Here is a 20,045-nt window from a genome sequence, read left to right as displayed (position 1 = left end):
ATAGACTATGCAGTTGCTTTTGTTAGTAGCCAATGCCAAGAGTGTGCAAAGCTGTCGTCAAGGCAAAGGGTGGTTACTTTGAAGAATCTGAAATATAACAAATATTTTGATATTTTTAACACTTTCTGGGTTACTACATGATTCCATATGTGTTATTTCATAGTGTTGGTGTCTTAACTATTATTCTACAATGTAGAAAATAGTACAAATAAAGTAAAACCCTTGAATGAGTAGGTGTCCAAACTTTTGACTGGTACTGTATGTGTACAAAACAATATAATTCAGCACATAATAACAAAATAAACATATTTGATAAAAGCAATCACATTCAAATACAACGCAAATGGTCCAGGTGGCCATTTGATGAATTGTTCAGCAAACTTATGGCTTGGGGGTAGAAGCTGCCTTTTGTGACTAGGGGGCAGTATTTTCATTTTTGGAAAAATAACGTTCCCGTAGTAAACGGGATATTTTGTCAGGACAACATGCTAGAATATGCATATAATTGACAGCTTAGGATAGAAAACACTGAAGTTTCCAAAACTGTAAAAATATTGTCTGTGAGTATATCAGAACTGATATTGCAGCCTGTGAAAAATCCAATCCGGAAGTGACTCATCTTTTGAAAGCTCTGCGTTCCAATGCTACCTCTGTATTGAGCAGTGAATGGGCTATCAACTAGATTACTTTTTCTCCGTATTCCCCAAGGTGCCTACAGCATTGTGACGTGATTTTACGCATTTATGTTGAAGAATACCCGTAAGAGGCTACAATGCGCAACTGGTCACCTGATGGCTCCCAGAGTGATTCTTGCGTAAAATACAGAGGTAGCCATTATTCCAATCGGTCATACTGAAAAACCAATTGTCCCGGTGGATATATTATCGAATAGATATTTGAAAAACACCTTGAGGATTGATTAAAAACAACGTTTGCCATGTTTCTGTCGATATTATGGAGCTAATTTTGAATGTTTTCGGCACTGCAATTTCCGGGCGATTTCTCAGCCAAACGTGAAGAACAAATGGAGCTATTTCGCCTACAAAAATAATATTTTTGGAAAAAGGAACATTGGATATCTAACTGGGAGTCTCGTGAGTGAAAACATCCGAAGCTCATCAAAGGTAAACGATTTAATTTGATTGCTTTTCTGATTTCCGTGACCAATTTACCTGCTGCTAGCTGGACAAAATGCTATGCTAGGCTATCGATAAACTTTTTAGCAACAGAACTTTTCAGTCAGAAATGGCTGTGATTATGTTGCAGCTTCAGGACGATGGACAGCGTGATGTTCTGTGGTGGTCGCTGCAGCAGGGAAGAGAGAGGACAACAGGTGCTAGTCATTTTGTTTTGTAAGTCTGAGCACAATCGCATCAAACACATGTTTAAAAATTTAAGCCAATCGAATGGTGGGAAGAACAGATTACTCTTGGTGTCAGGGACAGCCCTAATGGACTGTACAAGGGAGGCTGGCCCATGTGGACTCAAATGCTTCCAACAGTTGTGTCAAGTTGGCTGGATGTCCTTTGGGTGGTGGACCATTCTTGATACATAAGGGAAACTGTTCAGTGTGAAAAACCCAGCAGCATTGCAGTTCTTGACACAAACCGGTGGGCCTGACACCTATTACCACACCCCGTTCAAAGACTCTTCAATCATTTGTCTTGCTGATTCACCCTCTGAATGGCACACATACACAATCCATGTCTAAATTATCTCAATATTTAAAAAATCATTCTTTAACCTGTCTACACCCCTTCATCTACAGTGATTTAACAAGTGACATCAATAAGGGATCATAGACTGACCAGGTGAAAGCTATGTAATGGAAGGAGCAGGTGTTCAGAATATTTTGTATAATCACTATTTATCACACTGACTTTTATTTCTGATGCTGTTCACACAGGTCACATTGAGACATTATCTACATCCGGAGAGCAGCAGCAGGAAGATCACAGACCTAAGAGGTCTCACCACTGCCCACATTGTAAAGAGAGTTTACCAAATCTTTCAAAGCTAAAAATACACCAAAAAATACACACAGGGGAGTAGCCTTACTCCTGCTCTGACTGTGGCTGGAGATTCTCTCAACAGAGCAGCTTAAAAAACACACCAACATATACACACGAGAGAAACCTTACTCATGCCCTTACTGTGGGTGGAGATTCTCTCAACGAAGCCACTTACAATCACACCAACGCATACACACAGGAGAGAAGCCTTACTCTTGCTCTGACTGTGGAAAATGCTTCATAACATCATCTGACCTAACAGTTCACCAGAGAACTGAACACACACAGGAGAGAAGCCGGGTGGTGCAGTGGTCTAAGGTAGAGACTGGGTTCGAGCCCAGGCTCTGTCGCAGCCGGCCGCGATCGGGAGGTCTCTCCCGAGACCGTACGGGAGTTGTAGAGATGAGACCAGATAGTAACTACTAAACAATTGGATACTACGAAATTGTGGAGAAAAAGGGGGTAAAATTTAAAAAAAATATATATATATATATATATTTTAAGCACATGAACGTGTACATACAGGAGAAAAGCATTTTTCCTGCTCTGACTGTGGGAAGAGTTTTTCTCAACGGAGCATCTTAAAATACACCAACGTTTACATACAGGAGAGAAGCCTTACTCCTGCTCAATGTGGGAGGAGTTTCTCTCTGCAGAGCAGCGTAAAATCACACCAACATATACACACAGGAGAGAAGCCTTACTCTTGCTCTGACTGTGGTAAATACTTCCCAACATCATCTGCGCTAAATGTTCATCAGACCCTCCCTGAACGCTTGAGGAAAAACAAGTGACTCTCCCCTCTTTCCATAATAATAATGAAATATAAAGTGGATAGCAGACAACATGCCTATTGTTTACCCTCACTCCTAGAACAGACCAGAGCCTTAGATACGCAGTTTTACAAACAGTTCTTCTTTTTGTAAGCGTCACATGTCAAAGGTTGTGGATTCCCAGAACACCGAATATATTTTTTTATTTCAGAACAGTGCATGATAATTAATGAGGCATACTGCAGCACCCAAGACCTTTTGATTTCTATACAGGCTATTGTTCAAAAATATTCTACAACGGGTTGGTCAAAACAAGCTTTGTGATTGGTTGAGACGTGTTCTAAGCCATTCTAAAAACACTGTTTAGCACAGATGATGCAAAAATGGGTATCTTGTTTTCTGTTCTGTCTGACAGATCCCTGCTCATCCACTGGCCCATCAGCCCAGCCAGCCAATTCATTAACTTGATCTCCACTGTAAAAGGCATCTAGACATTATTTCTCCTTGCTTCTAGCCTAACATTTTTGTTTGCATCAACGGCGGGGTTGTACAAACGTTGCTGTCTTTCTCTCAACCTTTGCAACATTGTTTCAATATTGAAATTCAATATGCACTATCCTATTGAGAATTAACGTGTCAGGACAAGACTGACATCTTGTCTCAGCCAGTTGAAATCATGAATCTGCATAATCTTTATGGATATATACAAAGAAATGTCCATTTAAAACCAGGTCAAAGGAAATTAAAAGTAGTTACTTTGCTGTTATTCTAGCTGCATGGTTTGATGTGACTGTTAATAGTAGTTGGCTAGCTAGCAGGCAAGGGATGCTTCTACACCTGCATTGCTTGCTGTTTGGGGTTTTAGGCTGGGTTTCTGTACAGCACTTTGAGATATCAGCTGATGTACGAAGGGCTATATAAATACATTTGATTTGATTTGATTTGATTTGAAGGGATAAGAGTGTTATCAGTATAAATGTATAGCTAGGGAGGTGACGCCCATAAGGAAAGAGTATAAAATGTGTTGTGAGCTTTCTAAATGCATGCACTCAGCTGACTGTATCCTTGATATTAAACACTCTCTTAAACTTCTCAAGCTTTTGGTCTCAATTCCTCATTGCAAAGAGGTTGCAATTGCCTTTTCCGTCTGCAGTTTTCTGTGGTAATGAGCAAGCAGACACTGCATGTATCAGATAGAGATGGTGGGATTATCAGTTATTACCATTAGTTTGGGGGGGGACCTTTTTTACTACATAATCTGTACATCAATAAACAAAAGTACATGTGTTTATCACATTTTATTCAAAATAATATATATCTGTATTGATCTACTCAGTACATGTCACACATTGGGACAAGCCAAGTTGCACATCACCAATATTCTCTAAATCAAATCAGTGATGACTGTTTGACAGTCTTGTGGCCTGGAGATAGAAGTGGTTTCAATCTCTTGCCCCAGCTTTGATGCACCTGTACTGTCTCCGCCTGATAGTTTTTAGCAGGGTGAACAGGCCGTGTCTCTGGTGGCTGAGGTTCTTGATGATCTTCTTGGCCTTCCACAGAGGTCATCTACAATGCATATGTAATGAGTTGAACAACGTAGACACGAAAACAGGCACCGTTTTAGTTTTTTAAAACCAAGGTTTTTTTGTCTAGCTAATCAATATCACTTATAGTCTACATGGTTTAGCAGTAGTTAGTCCATCAGTCCAATAGATGTCGCTGTTGCACTGTGGTGGTAGGGGGAACAGGAAGTTCCGGTAGACGCACACCATTCTTTAGAATAAACAAAACGCCTGAGCTGTGCTCTCATTTTCTCTTTATCGCTACAGGTATGTAATGGCACTTTTAAACAGTCTAATATTGAAATAACGTCATGACATGTTAGATAACAAACCGTTCAAGTTATTATGACGTTTGGGAAAGGTTTTTGTCAAACCGAGTGAGTGAAGAATGTGATAAAAAAAAGCACACGGCGCGGGGTCCACGACACGTTCATTTGTTAGGCTTTGCAGGTTCGTTAGCTCAGTGGGTTTCGCCTGGGGATGTTCAGAACAAAAACGTTGTGGGAAGTTGCAGATAGAAATCCTCTGAATAGAACTGACATTCATATTCATGTTTGTTCAACATAATTAATTTATATCTGAATGTGGCGAACATCTCCGTCCTCCAGCTGGACATAGGCCTGGTACCCGCTTGTGAAGCTAGCCACAATAGTGGAATTTGTGGTTCGCACTCAAAATAAAAGTCCCTCTTTGAAAGTGATAAACTGATTCAAAATAGTGGAATCATGTCATATTTGGACAAGATAACGCTAAACATGGTTGGAATGTTGTTACTTAATTTACATTGAATTACAATAACGAATTATTTAGAAAGTAAACAGGAAAAAAAGTATTAGACCACATCATTGTATTGGGGGCATTCTTATATGACTTTATGAAACAGGTGACACCAACAGAAAACTATTATGAAGAATTAACACAAATATTAGCTTCTTAGCTCTTATTGCAGGACTTTCTGTGGAAAAATCACCTTCCCAGTCAGTCTATTACAGGGGTACTCCAGTACTTTTTGAGAAGGTCCAGTCACACACACATCCTTAGGTGGCAAAGGTCCGGATGGATATTGTCAGTTGTTGGCGTTGTAACAAACCCCTAACTTGCAATACCAAAATCGAAACAACCCTCTTGTTGGCGGAGAGAACATTAAGCAGTTTAAAAGCTAATATCCCACAATTCTACACGTTACGATGGGGCTGAGATTTTTTGTTGTTGCTGTTTTTAAGCAATTCTACACGTTTCCATGTCTTATGTGTGTTTATATGATACCAGGGGTCGAAGCCCAAACAAAAAGTATTATTATATATATTCTGGGTTCCGTGGTCCGTATTGACCCGGTCTGGATCTGGACCGTGGTCCGTATTGACCCGGTCTGGATCTGGACTGTGGTCCGTATTGACCCACTCTGGATCTGGACCCGTGGTCCGTATTGACCCACTCTGGATCTGGACCCGTGGTCTGTATTGACCCACTCTGGATCTGGACCCGTGGTCCGTATTGACCCAGTCTGGATCTGGACCCGTGGTCCGTATTGACCCAGTCTGGATCTGGACCCGTGGTCCGTATTGACCCAGTCTGGATCTGGACCGTGGTCCGTATTGACCCAGTCTGGATCCGACCCGAGGTCCACCAGTTGAGTATGGAGGGTCTTTTGTTTGTGTTGGACATTCATATTGCACTCTACAGTCTTACCTATGGATTGTTCAGCCTACTCAGTGACACCCACAGAACACAACTATGTAGAGTTTACACAAATATTAGCATCTCAGCTCTATTGCAGGACTCTGAAACCTCTGTTGTCCGGGAGTTGAACCCCGTCAGCTAAATTGCCGTGATCATCAGTGGTTTCAAGATTCTCTGTACATTTTTGAGGAGATAATCATAGCGAAAATTACATATTGTTGCATTTCCCGCTGTGTTACTGCATTGATTCTCATTGCCAAAAGGCTCAGGATAACTCCTAATTAAGTTGGGTAGCTGATGGGCCTATTCAGCTCTTAAATAGACAACATGATTAGTCACAGGAACCAGGACTGATAAAGCCAATGCAACTGGCTGTTTTACAAACGCTAGGCCTTCCACATGGATGGACATTCATAAAATAAAGTTATAGGCCGACATTGTAGGATACACCACATCTGAACCAATCACTCAGACCTCATTAGACAGGTTTCCATTGACCCAGGCGCATTTGACCGAAGATTTTTTTGTCAAAGTTTCTTTAGTCCCGAAAAGTGAGGATAGGAAGTGTTTTTTTGAATAATTGATGATTGCTGAATACGCGGTGCGTCATTACGCACAGCTGTTTTTTATCGTCACAAGTTAGTTAAATGTCAACAAACCCGAGCGGGAAATTGTTGGATCTATCTTGTATTTACTTTTTCTCAATGGCGACCAAAAAAATCAGCTAATTTCACAAGATTTGAAACCACTACAACAGAGTACAGGAAAGTAAAGTTTAATTCACTACCGTAGAGTACAACAGTACAGAGTATAGTACAGTATAAAGTATTGTACTTTACTCTAATGTTCTCCATTGGGGCTGGACGATATGGACCAAAAAATCATACAGCTTTATCTTGAGTTTTCAAACTTCTAGGTGATTCACCATAAATATCTCAGTTTAGATTCTAGGTGATTCACCATAAATATCTCAGTTTAGATTCTAGGTGATTCACCATAAATATCTCAGTTTAGATTCTAGGTGATTCACCATAAATATCTCAGTTTAGATTCTAGGTGATTCACCATAAATATCTCAGTTTAGATTCTAGGTGATTCACCATAAATATCTCAGTTTAGATTCTAGGTGATTCACCATAAATATCTCAGTTTAGATTCTAGGTGATTCACCATAAATATCTCAGTTTAGATTCTAGGTGATTCACCATAAATATCTCAGTTTAGATTCTAGGTGATTCACCATAAATATCTCAGTTTAGATTCTAGGTGATTCACCATAAATATCTCAGTTTAGATTCTAGGTGATTCACCATAAATATCTCAGTTTAGATTCTAGGTGATAAAATATCTCAGTTTAGTTTATCTATAAATGAGCCTTGTACAATTAAAGGTTGAATACAATGCATTTCAAACAGTCAGCAATAATCTAATGAATTCAGGGCTTGTGAAGTTAAACCGAGGCTAAATATAAGCCATCCACAACCATAACACCCACTAATCATTTAAATCAAATCAAATGTATTTGTCACATACACATGGTTAGCAGATGTTATTGGTCACATACACATGGTTAGCAGATGTTATTGGTCACATACACATGGTTAGCAGATGTTAATGCGAGTGTAGCAAAATGCTTGTGCTTCTAGTTCCGACAATGCAGTAATATCTAACGAGTAATCTAACAATTCCAAAACTACTACCTTATACACACAAGTGTAAAGGGATAAAGAATATGTACATAAAGATATACGAATGAGTGATGGTACAGAATGGCATAGGCAAGATGCAGTAGATGGTATCGAGTACAGTATATACATATGAGATGAGTAATGTAGGGTATGTAAACAAAGTGGCATAGTTTAAAGTGGCTAGTGATACATGTATTACATAAGATGCAGTAGATGATATAGAGTACAGTATATACATATACATATGAGATGAGTAATGTAGGGTATGTAAACATTATATTAAGTAGCATTGTTTAAAGTGGCTAGTGATATATTTTACATCAATTTCCATCAATTCCCATTATTAAAGTGGCTGGAGTTGAGTCAGTGTGTTGGCAGCAGCCACTCAATGTTAGTGGTGGTTGTTTAACAGTCTGATGGCCTTGAGATAGAAGCTGTTTTTCAGTCTCTCGGTCCCTGCTTTGATGCACCTGTACTGACCTCGCCTTCTGGATGATAGCGGGGTGAACAGACAGTGGCTCGGGTGGTTGTTGTCCTTGATGATCTTTATGTCCTTCCTGTGACATTGGGTGGTGTGGGTGTCCTGGAGGGCAGGTAGAGATTTGCGTCGTCTGTGGACCTATTTGGGCGGTAAGCAAATTGGAGTGGGTCTAGGGTGTCAGGTAGGGTGGAGGTGATATGGTCCTTGACTAGTCTCTCAAAGCACTTCATGATGACGGAAGTGAGTGCTACTGTTACGCCCCTGAAAACAGGGGAGAAATAATCACGAGAGTGATACGGTGTTGTATTCTCAATTCAACGTTTAGTTCAATGAGAAAAGACCGCGATTTTCCCCAGGAATATGGGTGGAGACCAGAGCAATCGATCTCCGGCTCATAGATTAAGAGCATTTCGTAGATCACAGATAAACACTTTTAGGCACTACAAAATAAAGTAATCAATATAACGTTTACACATTACTCTCACAATTCGTACCCTTTGACAGATTTTTAACTTTAACACAATTATATGAATGTTATCAATCTCTATCAACTAATACTGAATGCATCTTTTTAACCTTAGATGTTTTAAGATCCTCACATACTATGAACTTACTAATACTTTTTAATGTATAACAGGCTATGACTATTTCCTTTAACCTGTCACACTACGGGGCGGTAGTCGTTTAGCTCAGTTGCCTTAGCTTTCTTGGGAACAGGGACGATGGTTGATTGAATATGTCCGAAACACACCAGTCTGCTGGTCTGCGCATGCTCTGAGGATGCGGCTGGGGATGCCGTCTGGGCCTGCAGCCTTGCAAGGGTTAACACGTTTAAATGTTTTACTCACATCGGCTGCAGTGAAGGAGTGTCCGCAGGTTTTGGTTGCGGGCCGTGTCAGTGGCACTGTATTGTCCTCAAAGCGGGCAAAAAGTTATTTAGTCTGCCTGGGAGCAAGACATCCTGGTCCGTGACGGGGCTGGTTTTCTTTTTGTAATCCGTGATTGACTGTAGACCCTGCCACATACCTCTTGTTTTAGCCGTTGAATTGTGACTCTACTTTGTCTCTATACTGACGCTTAGCTTGGTTGATTGCCTTGCGGAGGGAATAGCTACACTGTTTGTATTTGGTCATGTTTCCGGGCACCTTGCCCTGGTTAAAAGCAGTGGTTCGCGCTTTCAGTTTCACGCGAATTGCTGCCATCAATCGACAGTTTCTGTTTTGGGAATGTTGTAATCGTTGCTATGGAAACGACATTGTCAATGCACTTTCTAATGAACACGCTCACCGAATCAGCGTATTCGTCAATGTTGTTGTTGGAAGCAATGCGGAACATATCCCAGTCCACGTGATCGAAGCTATCAAAATAGTTTAACCTTCTTTGTTGTTGTTGCGATAATCACTGATCTGGCTTTCAATTCTGTCTATGAAAATGACTCTTTGTTAACAATGTACTAACTTATTGTAGCCGGCATTAGCCTATAGAAAATGACCACAGGTCTGTCTCATCAACAGTCTCTCAAGCCCACGTGCTAGTGATTAGCCAGCTAATCTTTATATAACAAGTTTAGTCAACGTGGATCTATTTGCTAACAAGGTTGAACAGTTGAATTGTTATGAACACACCATTCTGTCGACAGTCTCCAACTGTTTGAAAAGCATGTTAGCCTGTCCACTTTGTTCAGATGTTAAATCAACCTTGTAGCTCAAAATGAGAGTTGCCAATAGCTTTTGTATAATTGTTTTATTCTTATTGCACATTTATAAAACAGACTAGAGAGCTATTATAATAGTATTTGGTTAAAATACTGCTAGCAGTACTAATTCTAGCGTTCATTATCCAGAATAAATGTTCATTGATACTCCCGTTTAGTAGTGTAACTCTGCTCTCAATCTGAGTAGTTGAGACATAAAAAGGGCATTGATAGAAAGGTAACTTCTCTATTACAGTAAAATAATGTTTCAATGTGTTTTGGTGTCAATATGAACCATTATTTTGGACCAAACCACAAATGTAAATAGCTAGTTGAAACCGCTTGCCAGAGAGGCGGGGGGAGGGGCTTGGTGTGTGTAAATCCTAGAGGAAAATGCCAATGCTTTTCTATTGGCTTGTTTTGGACCTAAGCTTGTCCCCTGCCTTCCCACCTTTGGGATAACGATTCCCCATTTTAGGATGGGCATTGCCACTGAGGGCTTCTACCATTTTTAAAGTAGTCAACTGTGTGGGTGTAACAGTACTCTTCTTGCGTTGTGTACAATCAATCATCGACACGGGCTCCAACAGCACCAGTCATGGAGCTTTATTCTGATAGAAACAGCACAAAATTGCACGTCATGCAATGCACAGCTCACCATCCAACTCTGCACTCACGCACTGTACAAAATATACAACCCCCCCCCCTCACCAGACACAGTAAGTTCCTAACTAGTATTAGCTGGAATTCTCTACAACAAAATGCATAACAAATATGCACCAAAAACGCTGCATCTTATGTGTGATGTTCAAATAACATTTACAAACAAATTGACATAATTTGTACATTTAAATCATCACTGGGGGGTATAAAAATCACTTTTGACGTACGGTGCTTTGCAACCAACAACTTACCGCTGGTTTGGAGCTTGTTCACTGGGACGATTCTAACTGGAACATCCCCCTCGTAAGCAAGCTACGCAAACCAGCCAATAAGATGCCATGTTGAGTAGGCGAAGGCAAGACAAAACTAAAAACCAAAAACCCATTGGCTTAACAATAAAGTGGCAAGGGGAATCACCAATATAACCCTGTTACATGGGGATTCCTATGGGTTAGCAGCAATCAGCCAATCAGAGCATTGCCTTCTTCAAATTTGGTTCTATGGTTTGTAAATGTCTTTAATCCCACCATCTAGATTATTCAGGTGAATAGTGCTGCCTTAAACAACTGCAACCTTGTACTAAATGGTTTTTGAGTCATTTATGTGAATTTGGGAAATCTACTATAGGTTCTGTGTACTTACGTTGTGTAATTTAAAGTGTGAACTTTGTCTAATGGGACATTTTAAAAATGGTTTGTTGTCAATGTTTAGCGACCTGATCTAATATAGTTTTAGAGAATAAAGTGCCATAACTGACAAGACTAACTTTTGTGTCCGTTTCTCTTTATTACTACTGGCCGACTCAGATTAAGTCTGAGGCCGGTAACATCAACAGTGAGGCAAGACCCCAGCCTGCCTCTCTCCATCTACACTGAGTAGAAACCTACAGTCACTGGGTCCTGATTGTGACAGTGGAGCCCAGTTTGCACTGTAGGATCCAGAGATGGCATCAGTGAAGCTGGAAGACTGCAGTCAAACACTGAAGCTGAATGTCATCATTAAAGATGAAGAAGAGGAGGAGAAGATTGGTAAGAGCAGGTTCCATCTATAAATTAGACCTTAAGTTATGACCCAGTCTAATACTATGTTGACTTCTGTAATTCTGACATAAAACATCCCTGAACAACTGGATTATCTGGAGTGATCAGAGAGGAGACTAAAGAAGTGAAGTAGACAAACTGCCAGTGTTTTAAAGTTCTATGAAATGAGTCTGTGTAGTTACTAACCCTTGTGATACTGAGTAGAGGATGATATGAATTTTTATTTTTTTATTTCACCTTTATTTAACCAGGTAGGCAAGTTGAGAACAAGTTCTCATTTACAATTGCAACCTGGCCAAGATAAAGCAAAGCAGTTCGACAGGTACAACAACAGTTACACATGGAGTAAAACAAACATACAGTCAATAATACAGTAGAAAAATAAGTCTATATACAATGTGAGCAAATGAGGTGAGATAAGGGAGGTAAAGGCAAAAAAGGCCATGGTGGCGAAGTAAATACAATATAGCAAGTAAAAATAAATAAACACTGATGGTAGATTTGCAGTGGAAGAATGTGCAAAGTAGAGGTAGAAATAATGGGGTGCAAAGGAGCAAAATAAATAAATACAGTAGGGGGAGAGGTAGTTGTTTGGGCTAAATTATAGATGGGCTATGTACAGGTGCAGTAATCTGTGAGCTGCTCTGACAGCTGGTGCTTAAAGTTAGTGAGGGGGATTAGTGTTTCCAGTTTCAGAGATTTTTGCAGTTCGTTCCAGTCATTGGCAGCAGAGAACTGGAAGGAGAGGCGGCCAAAGTAAGAATTGATTTTGGGGGTGACCAGAGAGATATACCTGCTGGAGCACGTGCTACAGGTGGGTGCTGCTATGGTGACCAGCGAGCTGAGATACCTAGCAGGGTCTTGTAGATGACATGGAGCCAGTGGGTTTGGCGACGAGTATGAAGCGAGGGCCAGCCAACGAGAGCGTACAGGTCGCGGTGGTGGGTAGTATATGGGGCTTTGGTGACAAAACGGATGGCACTGTGATAGACTGCATCCAATTTATTGAGTAGGGTATTGGAGGCTATTTTGTAAATGACGTCGAGGATCGGTAGGTTGGTCAGTTTTACAAGGGTATGTTTGGTAGCATGAGTGGAGGCTTTGTTGAGAAATAGGAAGCCAATTCTAGATTTAACTTTGGATTGGAGATGTTTGATGTGAGTCTGGAGGGAGAGTTTACAGTCTAACCAGACACCTAGGTATTTGTAGTTGTCCACATAATCTAAGTCAGAACTGTCCAGAGTAGTGTTGTTGGACGGGCGGGCAGGTGCAGGCAGCGATCGGTTGAAGAGCATGCATTTAGTTTTACTTGTATTTGAGAGCAAATGGAGGCCACGGAAGGAGAGTTGTATGGCATTGAAGCTCGTCTGGAGGGTTGTTAACACAGAGTCCAAAGAAGGGCCAGAAGTATACAGAATGGTGTCATCTGCGTAGAGGTGGATCAGAGACTCACCAGCAGCAAGAGCGACATCATTGATGTATACAGAGAAGAGAGTCGGTCCAAGAATTGAACCCTGTGGCACCCCCATAGAAACTACCAGAGGCCCGGACAACAGGCGCTCCGATTTGACACACTGAACTCTATCAGAGAAATAGTTGGTGAACCAGGCGAGGCAATCATTTGAGAAACCAAGGCTATCGAGTCTGCCGATGAGGATGTGGTGATTGACAGAGTTGAAAGCCTTGGTCAGGTCAATGAATACGGCTGCACAGTATTGTTTCTTATTGATGGCGGTTAAGATATCGTTTAGGACCTTGAGCGTGGCTGAGGTGCACCCATGACCAGCTCTGAAACCAGATTGCATAGCGGAGAAGGTATGGTGGGATTCAAAATGGTCGGTAATCTGTTTGTTGACTTGGCTTTCGAAGACTTTAGAAAGGCACGGTAGGATAGATATAGGTCTATAGCAGTTTGGGTAAAGAGTGCCCCACCCCTTTGAAGAGGGGGATGACCGCAGCTGCTTTCCAATCTTTGGGAATCTCAGACGACACGAAATAGAGGTTGAACAGGCTAGTAATAGGGGTTGCAACAATTTCGGCAGATAATTTTAGAAAGGAAGGGTCCAGATTGTCTAGCCCGGCTGATTTGTAGGGGTCCAGATTTTGCAGCTCTTTCAGAACATCAGCTGACTGGATTTGGGAGAAGGAGAAATGGGGAAGGCTTGGGCGAGTTGCTGTGGGGGGTGCAGTGCTGTTGACCGGGTAGGGGTAGCCAGGTGGAAAGCATGGCGAGCCATAGAAAAATGCTTATTGAAATTCTCAATTATAGTGGATTTATCGGTGGGGACAGTGTTTCCTATCCTCAGTGCAGTGGGCAGCTGGGAGGAGGTGTTCTTATTCTCCATGGACTTTACAGTGTCCCAGAACTTTTTTGAGTTTGTGTTGCAGGAAGCAAATTTCTGCTTGAAAAAGCTAGCCTTGGCTTTTCTAACTGCTTGTGTGTATCGGTTTCTAGCTTCCCTGAAAAGTTTCATATCACGGGGGCTGTTCGATGCTAATGCAGAACGCCGTAGGATGTTTTTGTGTTGGTTAAGGGCAGTCAGGTCTGGAGTGAACCAGGGGCTATATCTGTTCCTGGTTCTAAATTTCTTGAAAGGGGCATGCTTATTTAAGATGGTGAGGAAGGCATTTAAAAAAAATAAAAAAACAGGCATCCTCTACTGACGGGATGAGGTCAATGTCCTTCCAGGATACCCCGGCCAGGTCGATTAGAAAGGCCTGCTCGCTGAAGTGTTTCAGGGAGCGTTTGACAGTGATGAGTGGAGGTCGTTTGACCGCTGACCCATTACGGATGCAGGCAATGCGGCAGTGATCGCTGAGATCTTGGTTGAAAACAGCAGAGGTGTATTTAGAGGGCAAATTGGTTAGGATGATATCTATGAGGGTGCCCGTGTTTACGGCTTTGGGGTAGTACCTGGTAGGTTCATTGATAATTTGTGTGAGATTGAGGGCATCAAGCTTAGATTGTAGGATGGCTGGGGTGTTAAGCATGTTCCAGTTTAGGTCGCCTAGCAGCACGAGCTCTGAAGATAGATGGGGGGCAATCAGTTCACATATGGTGTCCAGAGCACAGCTGGTGGCGGAGGGTTGTCTATAGCAGGTGGCAACAGTGAGAGACTTGTTTTTAGAGAGGTGGATTTTTAAAAGTAGAAGTTCAAATTGTTTGGGTACAGACCTGGATAGTAGGACAGAACTCTGCAGGCTATCTTTGCAGTAGATTGCAACACCTCCCCCTTTGGCCGTTCTATCTTGTCTGAAAATGTTGTAGTTCGGAATGGAGATTTCAGAATTTTTGGTGGTCTTCCTAAACCAGGATACAGACACGGCTAGAACATCCGGGTTGGCAGAGTGTGCTAAAGCAGTGAATAAAACAAACTTAGGGAGGAGGCTTCTAATGTTAACATGCATTAAACCAAGGCTATTACGGTTACAGAAGTCATCAAAAGAGAGCGCCTCGGGAATAGGAGTGCAGCTAGGCATTTCAGGGCCTGGATTTACCTCTATATCACTGAAAGAACAGAGGAGTAGGATAAGGGTACGGCTAAAAGCAGTGAGAATTGGTCGTCTGGAACAGAGAGTAAAAGGAGGTTTCTGGGGGCGATAAATAGCGTCAAGGTATAATGTACAGACAAAGGTATGGTAGGATGTGAATACGATTGGTCGAAAGAAAAGACTCGGTTGACCAGGATAATTTTCTCTTGTCGGGACAGCCCTAAATGCTTTATTCCCTGTATTGTACAGCCTACTGCTATGAAGTCATATGTACAGTATATCACAAAAGTGAGTACACCCCTCACATTTTTGTAAATATTTGTATCTTTTCATGTGACAACACTGAAGAAATGACACTTTCCTACAATGTAAATTAGTGAGTGTACAGCTTGTATAACAGTGTAAATTTGCTGTCCCCTCAAAATAACTCAACACACAGCCATTAATGTCTAAACCGCTGGCAACAAAAGTGAGTACACCCCTAAGTGAAAATGTCCAAATTGGGCCCAAAGTGTCAATATTTTGTGTGGCCACCATCATTTTCCAGCACTGCCTTAACCCTCTTGGGCATGGAGTTCACCAGAGCTTGACAGGTTGCCACTGGAATCCTCTTCCACTCCTCCATGATGACATCACAGAGCTGGTGGATGTTAGAGACCTTGCACTCCTCCGCCTTTTGTTTGAGGATGCCCCACAGATGCTCAATAGGGTTTAGGTCTGGAGACATGCTTGGCCAGTCCATCACCTTTACCCTCAGCTTCTTTAGCAAGGCAGTGGTCGTCTTGGAGGTGTGTTTGGGGTCGTTATCATGTTGGAATACTGCCCTGCGTCCCAGTCCCCGAAGGGAGGGGATCATGCTCTGCTTCAGTATGTCACAGTACATGTTGGCATTCATGGTTCCCTCAATGAACTGGAGCTCCCCAGTGCCGGCAGCACTCATGCAGCCCCAGACCATGACACTCCCACCACCATGCTTGACTGTAGGCAAGACCCACTTGTCTTTGTACTCCTCACCTGGTTGCCGCCACACACGCTTGACACCATCTGAACCAAATAAGTTTATCTTGATCTCATCAGACCACGGGCTTTCTTGTGCATCATCTTTAGAAGAGGCTTCCATCTGGGATGACAGCCATGCAGACCAATTTGATGCAGTGTACGGCGTATGGTCTGAGCACTGACAGGCTGACCCCCCACCCCTTCAACCTCTGCAGCAATGCTGGCAGCACTCATATGTCTATTTCCCAAAGACAACCTCTGGATATGACGCTGAGCACGTGCACTCAACTTCTTTGGTCGACCATGGCGAGGCCTGTTCTGAGTGGAACCTGTCCAGTTAAACCGTTGTATGGTCTTGGCCACTGTGCTGCAGCTCAGTTTCAGGGTCTTGGCCGGGGCTATAAGAAGATTGCCATCTTTATGTACAACAATTCTTTTTTTCAGAACCTCAGAGAGTTCTTTGCCATGAGGTGCCATGTTGAACTTCCAGTGACCAGTCAGTATGAGGGAGTGTGAGAGCGATGACACCAAATTTAACACACCTGCTCCCCATTCACACCTGAGACCTTGTAACACTAACGAGGCACATGACACTGGGGAGGGGATATGACTAATTGGGCCCAATTTGGACATTTTCACTAAGGGGTGTACTCACTTTTGTTGCCAGCGGTTTAGACATTAATGGCTGTGTGTTGAGTTATTTTGAGGGGACAGCAAATTTACACTGTTATACAAGCTGTACACTCACTACTTTACATTGTAAAGTGTCATTACTTTACATTGTAAAGCAAAGTGTCATTTCTTCAGATGAAAAGATATACTCAAATATTTACACATGTGAGGGGTGTACTCACTTTTGTGATATACTGTATATCACACCAACTGACTGGTTCTTCTGTTGTTCACACAGGAGACCATGTTGAGACATTCTCTACATCAAGAGAGAAACAGCAGGAAGATGACAGAGCTAAGAGGTCTCACCACTGCCCACATTGTGAGGAGATTTTCCCAATTCTATCAAAGCTAAAAATACACCTTAAAATACACACAGGAGAGAATCTGTATCCCTGTACTGACTGTGGGAAGAGATTCACGACATCAAGGTCTCTGACAGTTCATCAGAGAATACACACAGGAGAGAAGCCTTACTTCTGTTCTGACTGTGGAAAGAGTTTCTCTCGACTGGGCAACTTAAAAACACATGAACGTATACATACAGGAGAGAAGCCTTACTCCTGCTCTGACTGTGAAAAGCGTTTCTCTCGACTGGGCGACTTAAAAAAACATGAACGTATACATACTGGAGTGAAGCCTTACTCCTGCTCTGACTGTGGAAAGAGTTTCTCTCGACTGGGCCACTTAAAAACACATGAACGTATACATACAGGAGAGAAGCCTTACTCCTGCTCTGACTGTGGAAATAGTTTCTCTCGACTGGGCGACTTAAAAACACATGAACGTATACATACTGGCGTGAAGCCTTACTCCTGCTCTGACTGTGGAAAGAGTTTCTCTCGACTGGACCACTTAAAAACACATGAACGTATACATACAGGAGAGAAGCCTTACTCCTGCTCTGACTGTGGAAAGAGTTTCTCTCGACTGGGAAACCTAAAAACACATGAACGTATACATACAGGAGTGAAGCCTTACTCCTGCTCTGAATGTGGAAAGAGTTTCTCTCGACTTGGCGACTTAAAAACACATGAAAGTACACATACAGGAGTGAATTCTTACTCCTGCTCTGACTGTGGAAAGAGGTTCTCTCGACTGGGCCACTTAAAAACACATGAACGTATACATACAGGAGTGAAGCCTTACTCCTGCTCTAAATGTGGAAAGAGTTTCTCTCGACTGGGCCACTTAAAAAGACATGAACGTATACATACAGGAGAGAAGCCTTACTCCTGCTCTGATTGTGGAAAATGCTTCACAACATCAACTGACCTAAAAGTTCATCAGAGAACACATACAGGAGAGAAGCCTTACTCCTGCTGTGATTGTGTAAAATGCTTCAAAACATCAACTGACCTAAAAGTTCATCAGAGAACACACACAGGAGTGAAGCCTTACTCCTGCTCTGACTGTGGAAAGAGCTTCTCTCGAATGGGCCAGTTAAAAAGACACCAAGGTACACATAAAGGAGAGAAGCCTTACCACTGATCTGACTGTAGATTTTTTTTTAAACAGCTGAGCTAAAAGGGTCATCAGAGAACATGCACAGGAGAGAAGCCTTACGTCTGCTCTTAATGTAGCAAGAGTTTCTCCCGATTGGGCAATGTAAAAACAAACCAACAGATACACACTTGAGAGAAGCCTTATCACTGCACTGACTGTGAGAATAGATTCTACAGATTGGTGTCTTTTTAAATGGCCCAATGTATACATAAAGGAGAGAAGCCTCATCAGTTCTCTCAGACCAGCTAAAATTAGCCACTCCACTTAATTATCATCTAATAAAATAATTGGCAACGTTGAATTGGATCAAATGGAGAAAACGTAGATCACTGTATTGTAATCCTATAGTTTCTCACTGTGAGAGAACTGTGCAGAGGAAAGGGAGCATTATAGAACGTTAGCCTCTTTACTGATCAGTGTAAACCTTGTCAGTATGTGTTTTGTTCGCTTCTACTGTAAAAATATTGACATAGACAACATACAATGAGTGTACAAAACATTAGGAACACCTTTCTGATGTTGAGTTTTTCCTCAGAACAGCCTCAATTCGTAGGGGCATAGACTGTCCAAGGTGTTGAGAGCATTCCACAGGGATTCTGGCCGATGTTGACTCCAATGCTTCCCACAATTGTGTCAAGTTGGCTGGGAGTAGATCTCTACTCCGAATAGCTCCTTCCTTCTCCTCCCACAGATGCACAATTGGATTGAGATCTGGTGACTCGGCAGGACCATTGCAGTAAACTGAATTCACTGTCATGTTCTTGGAACCATTCCTAGACCAGTCTTGTGGCATAATCCTGCTGAATAAATCTATTTGCAGCTGGATCCACTGCTGCCATGAAGGAGGCACCAGAGCAAAAAACAATTAACTTTGGTTGCAGGAATGAAAACACTGGAACATTTGAAAAACATTGCCTGGTCTGATTAATCCCGGTTCCTGCTGTTTCACACTGATGGAAGGACTAGGGTCTGGAGAAAACCACGAGTACATGCAAGTACCTAACTGTCATACTTGAGTAAAAGTAATGATACCGTAATAATGGAAAATGACTCAATTAAAAGTGAAAGTCAGCCGGTAAAATACTACTTGAGTAAGAGTCTAAAAGTATTTGGTTGTAAATATACTTATGTATCAAAAGTAAAAGTATAAATGATTTCAAATTCCTAAAATTAAGCAAACCAGATGGAACAATTGTCTTGTTTTTTTATATTACAGACAGCCAGGAGCACACTCCAACACTCTGACATCATTTACAAATGAAGCATTTGTGTTTAGTGAGTCTGCCAGATCAGAGGCAGTAAGGATGACCAGGGATGTTATCTTGATAAGTGTGTGGATTGGACCATTTTCTGTCCTGCTAATCATAAAAAATATATTGGGTGTCAGGGAAAATGTATGGAGTAAAATGTACATATTTTCTTTAGGAATGTAGTGAAATAAATGTAAAAATTGTGAAAAATATAAATAGTAAAGTATAGATACCCCCCCCAAAACACGATTAAAAGTTATGAGAAAAAATTATTTAAGTACTTTACACCACTGCATGCATCCATGCCTCGTGTCAGCATTGCAGGCTGGTGGTGTGAAGGTGTGGGGTGTGTTTTCAGGGAACACATTGGGCCCCTTGATAAACGATGAATGCCAATCACTTGCATCCCTTCATGGCAGCAGTGTCTGTCTTTTAATACTAGATTCATTATTTTAGTCATTGATGATGAATGTATTTGAATAACTGTGTTGAAGTTGATTGACCTGGCGGCAGGTAGCCTAGCGGTTAGGA

General features: G+C 41.8%; 1 protein-coding gene across 2 annotated transcripts; it reads left to right on the top strand.

Moving 5' to 3' along the window:
• Positions 1-4,510: 4,510 nt before the first annotated feature.
• LOC112239592 (zinc finger protein 883-like) lies at positions 4,511-19,432 on the top strand. Of its 2 annotated transcripts, XM_042313107.1 has the most exons (4): positions 4,511-4,617; positions 11,362-11,583; positions 16,997-18,023; positions 18,108-19,432. In XM_042313107.1, exons 2-4 carry the CDS (start codon positions 11,499-11,501, stop codon positions 18,247-18,249), a joined length of 1,254 nt encoding a protein of 417 aa, XP_042169041.1. In that variant the 5' UTR covers positions 4,511-4,617; positions 11,362-11,498; the 3' UTR covers positions 18,250-19,432. The 2 variants fall into 2 exon arrangements, with proteins under 2 accessions (XP_042169041.1, XP_042169040.1); XM_042313106.1 differs by having other exon boundaries at positions 16,997-19,431.
• The last annotated feature ends 613 nt before the right edge of the window (positions 19,433-20,045 follow it).

The sequence above is a fragment of the Oncorhynchus tshawytscha genome, unplaced genomic scaffold, assembly GCF_018296145.1.
Source record: "Oncorhynchus tshawytscha isolate Ot180627B unplaced genomic scaffold, Otsh_v2.0 Un_contig_7449_pilon_pilon, whole genome shotgun sequence".
NCBI classification, from domain to species: domain Eukaryota; kingdom Metazoa; phylum Chordata; class Actinopteri; order Salmoniformes; family Salmonidae; genus Oncorhynchus; species Oncorhynchus tshawytscha.
Note: the sequence above shows the minus strand (reverse complement) of the source record. Positions and strands in the feature narration are given on the sequence as shown.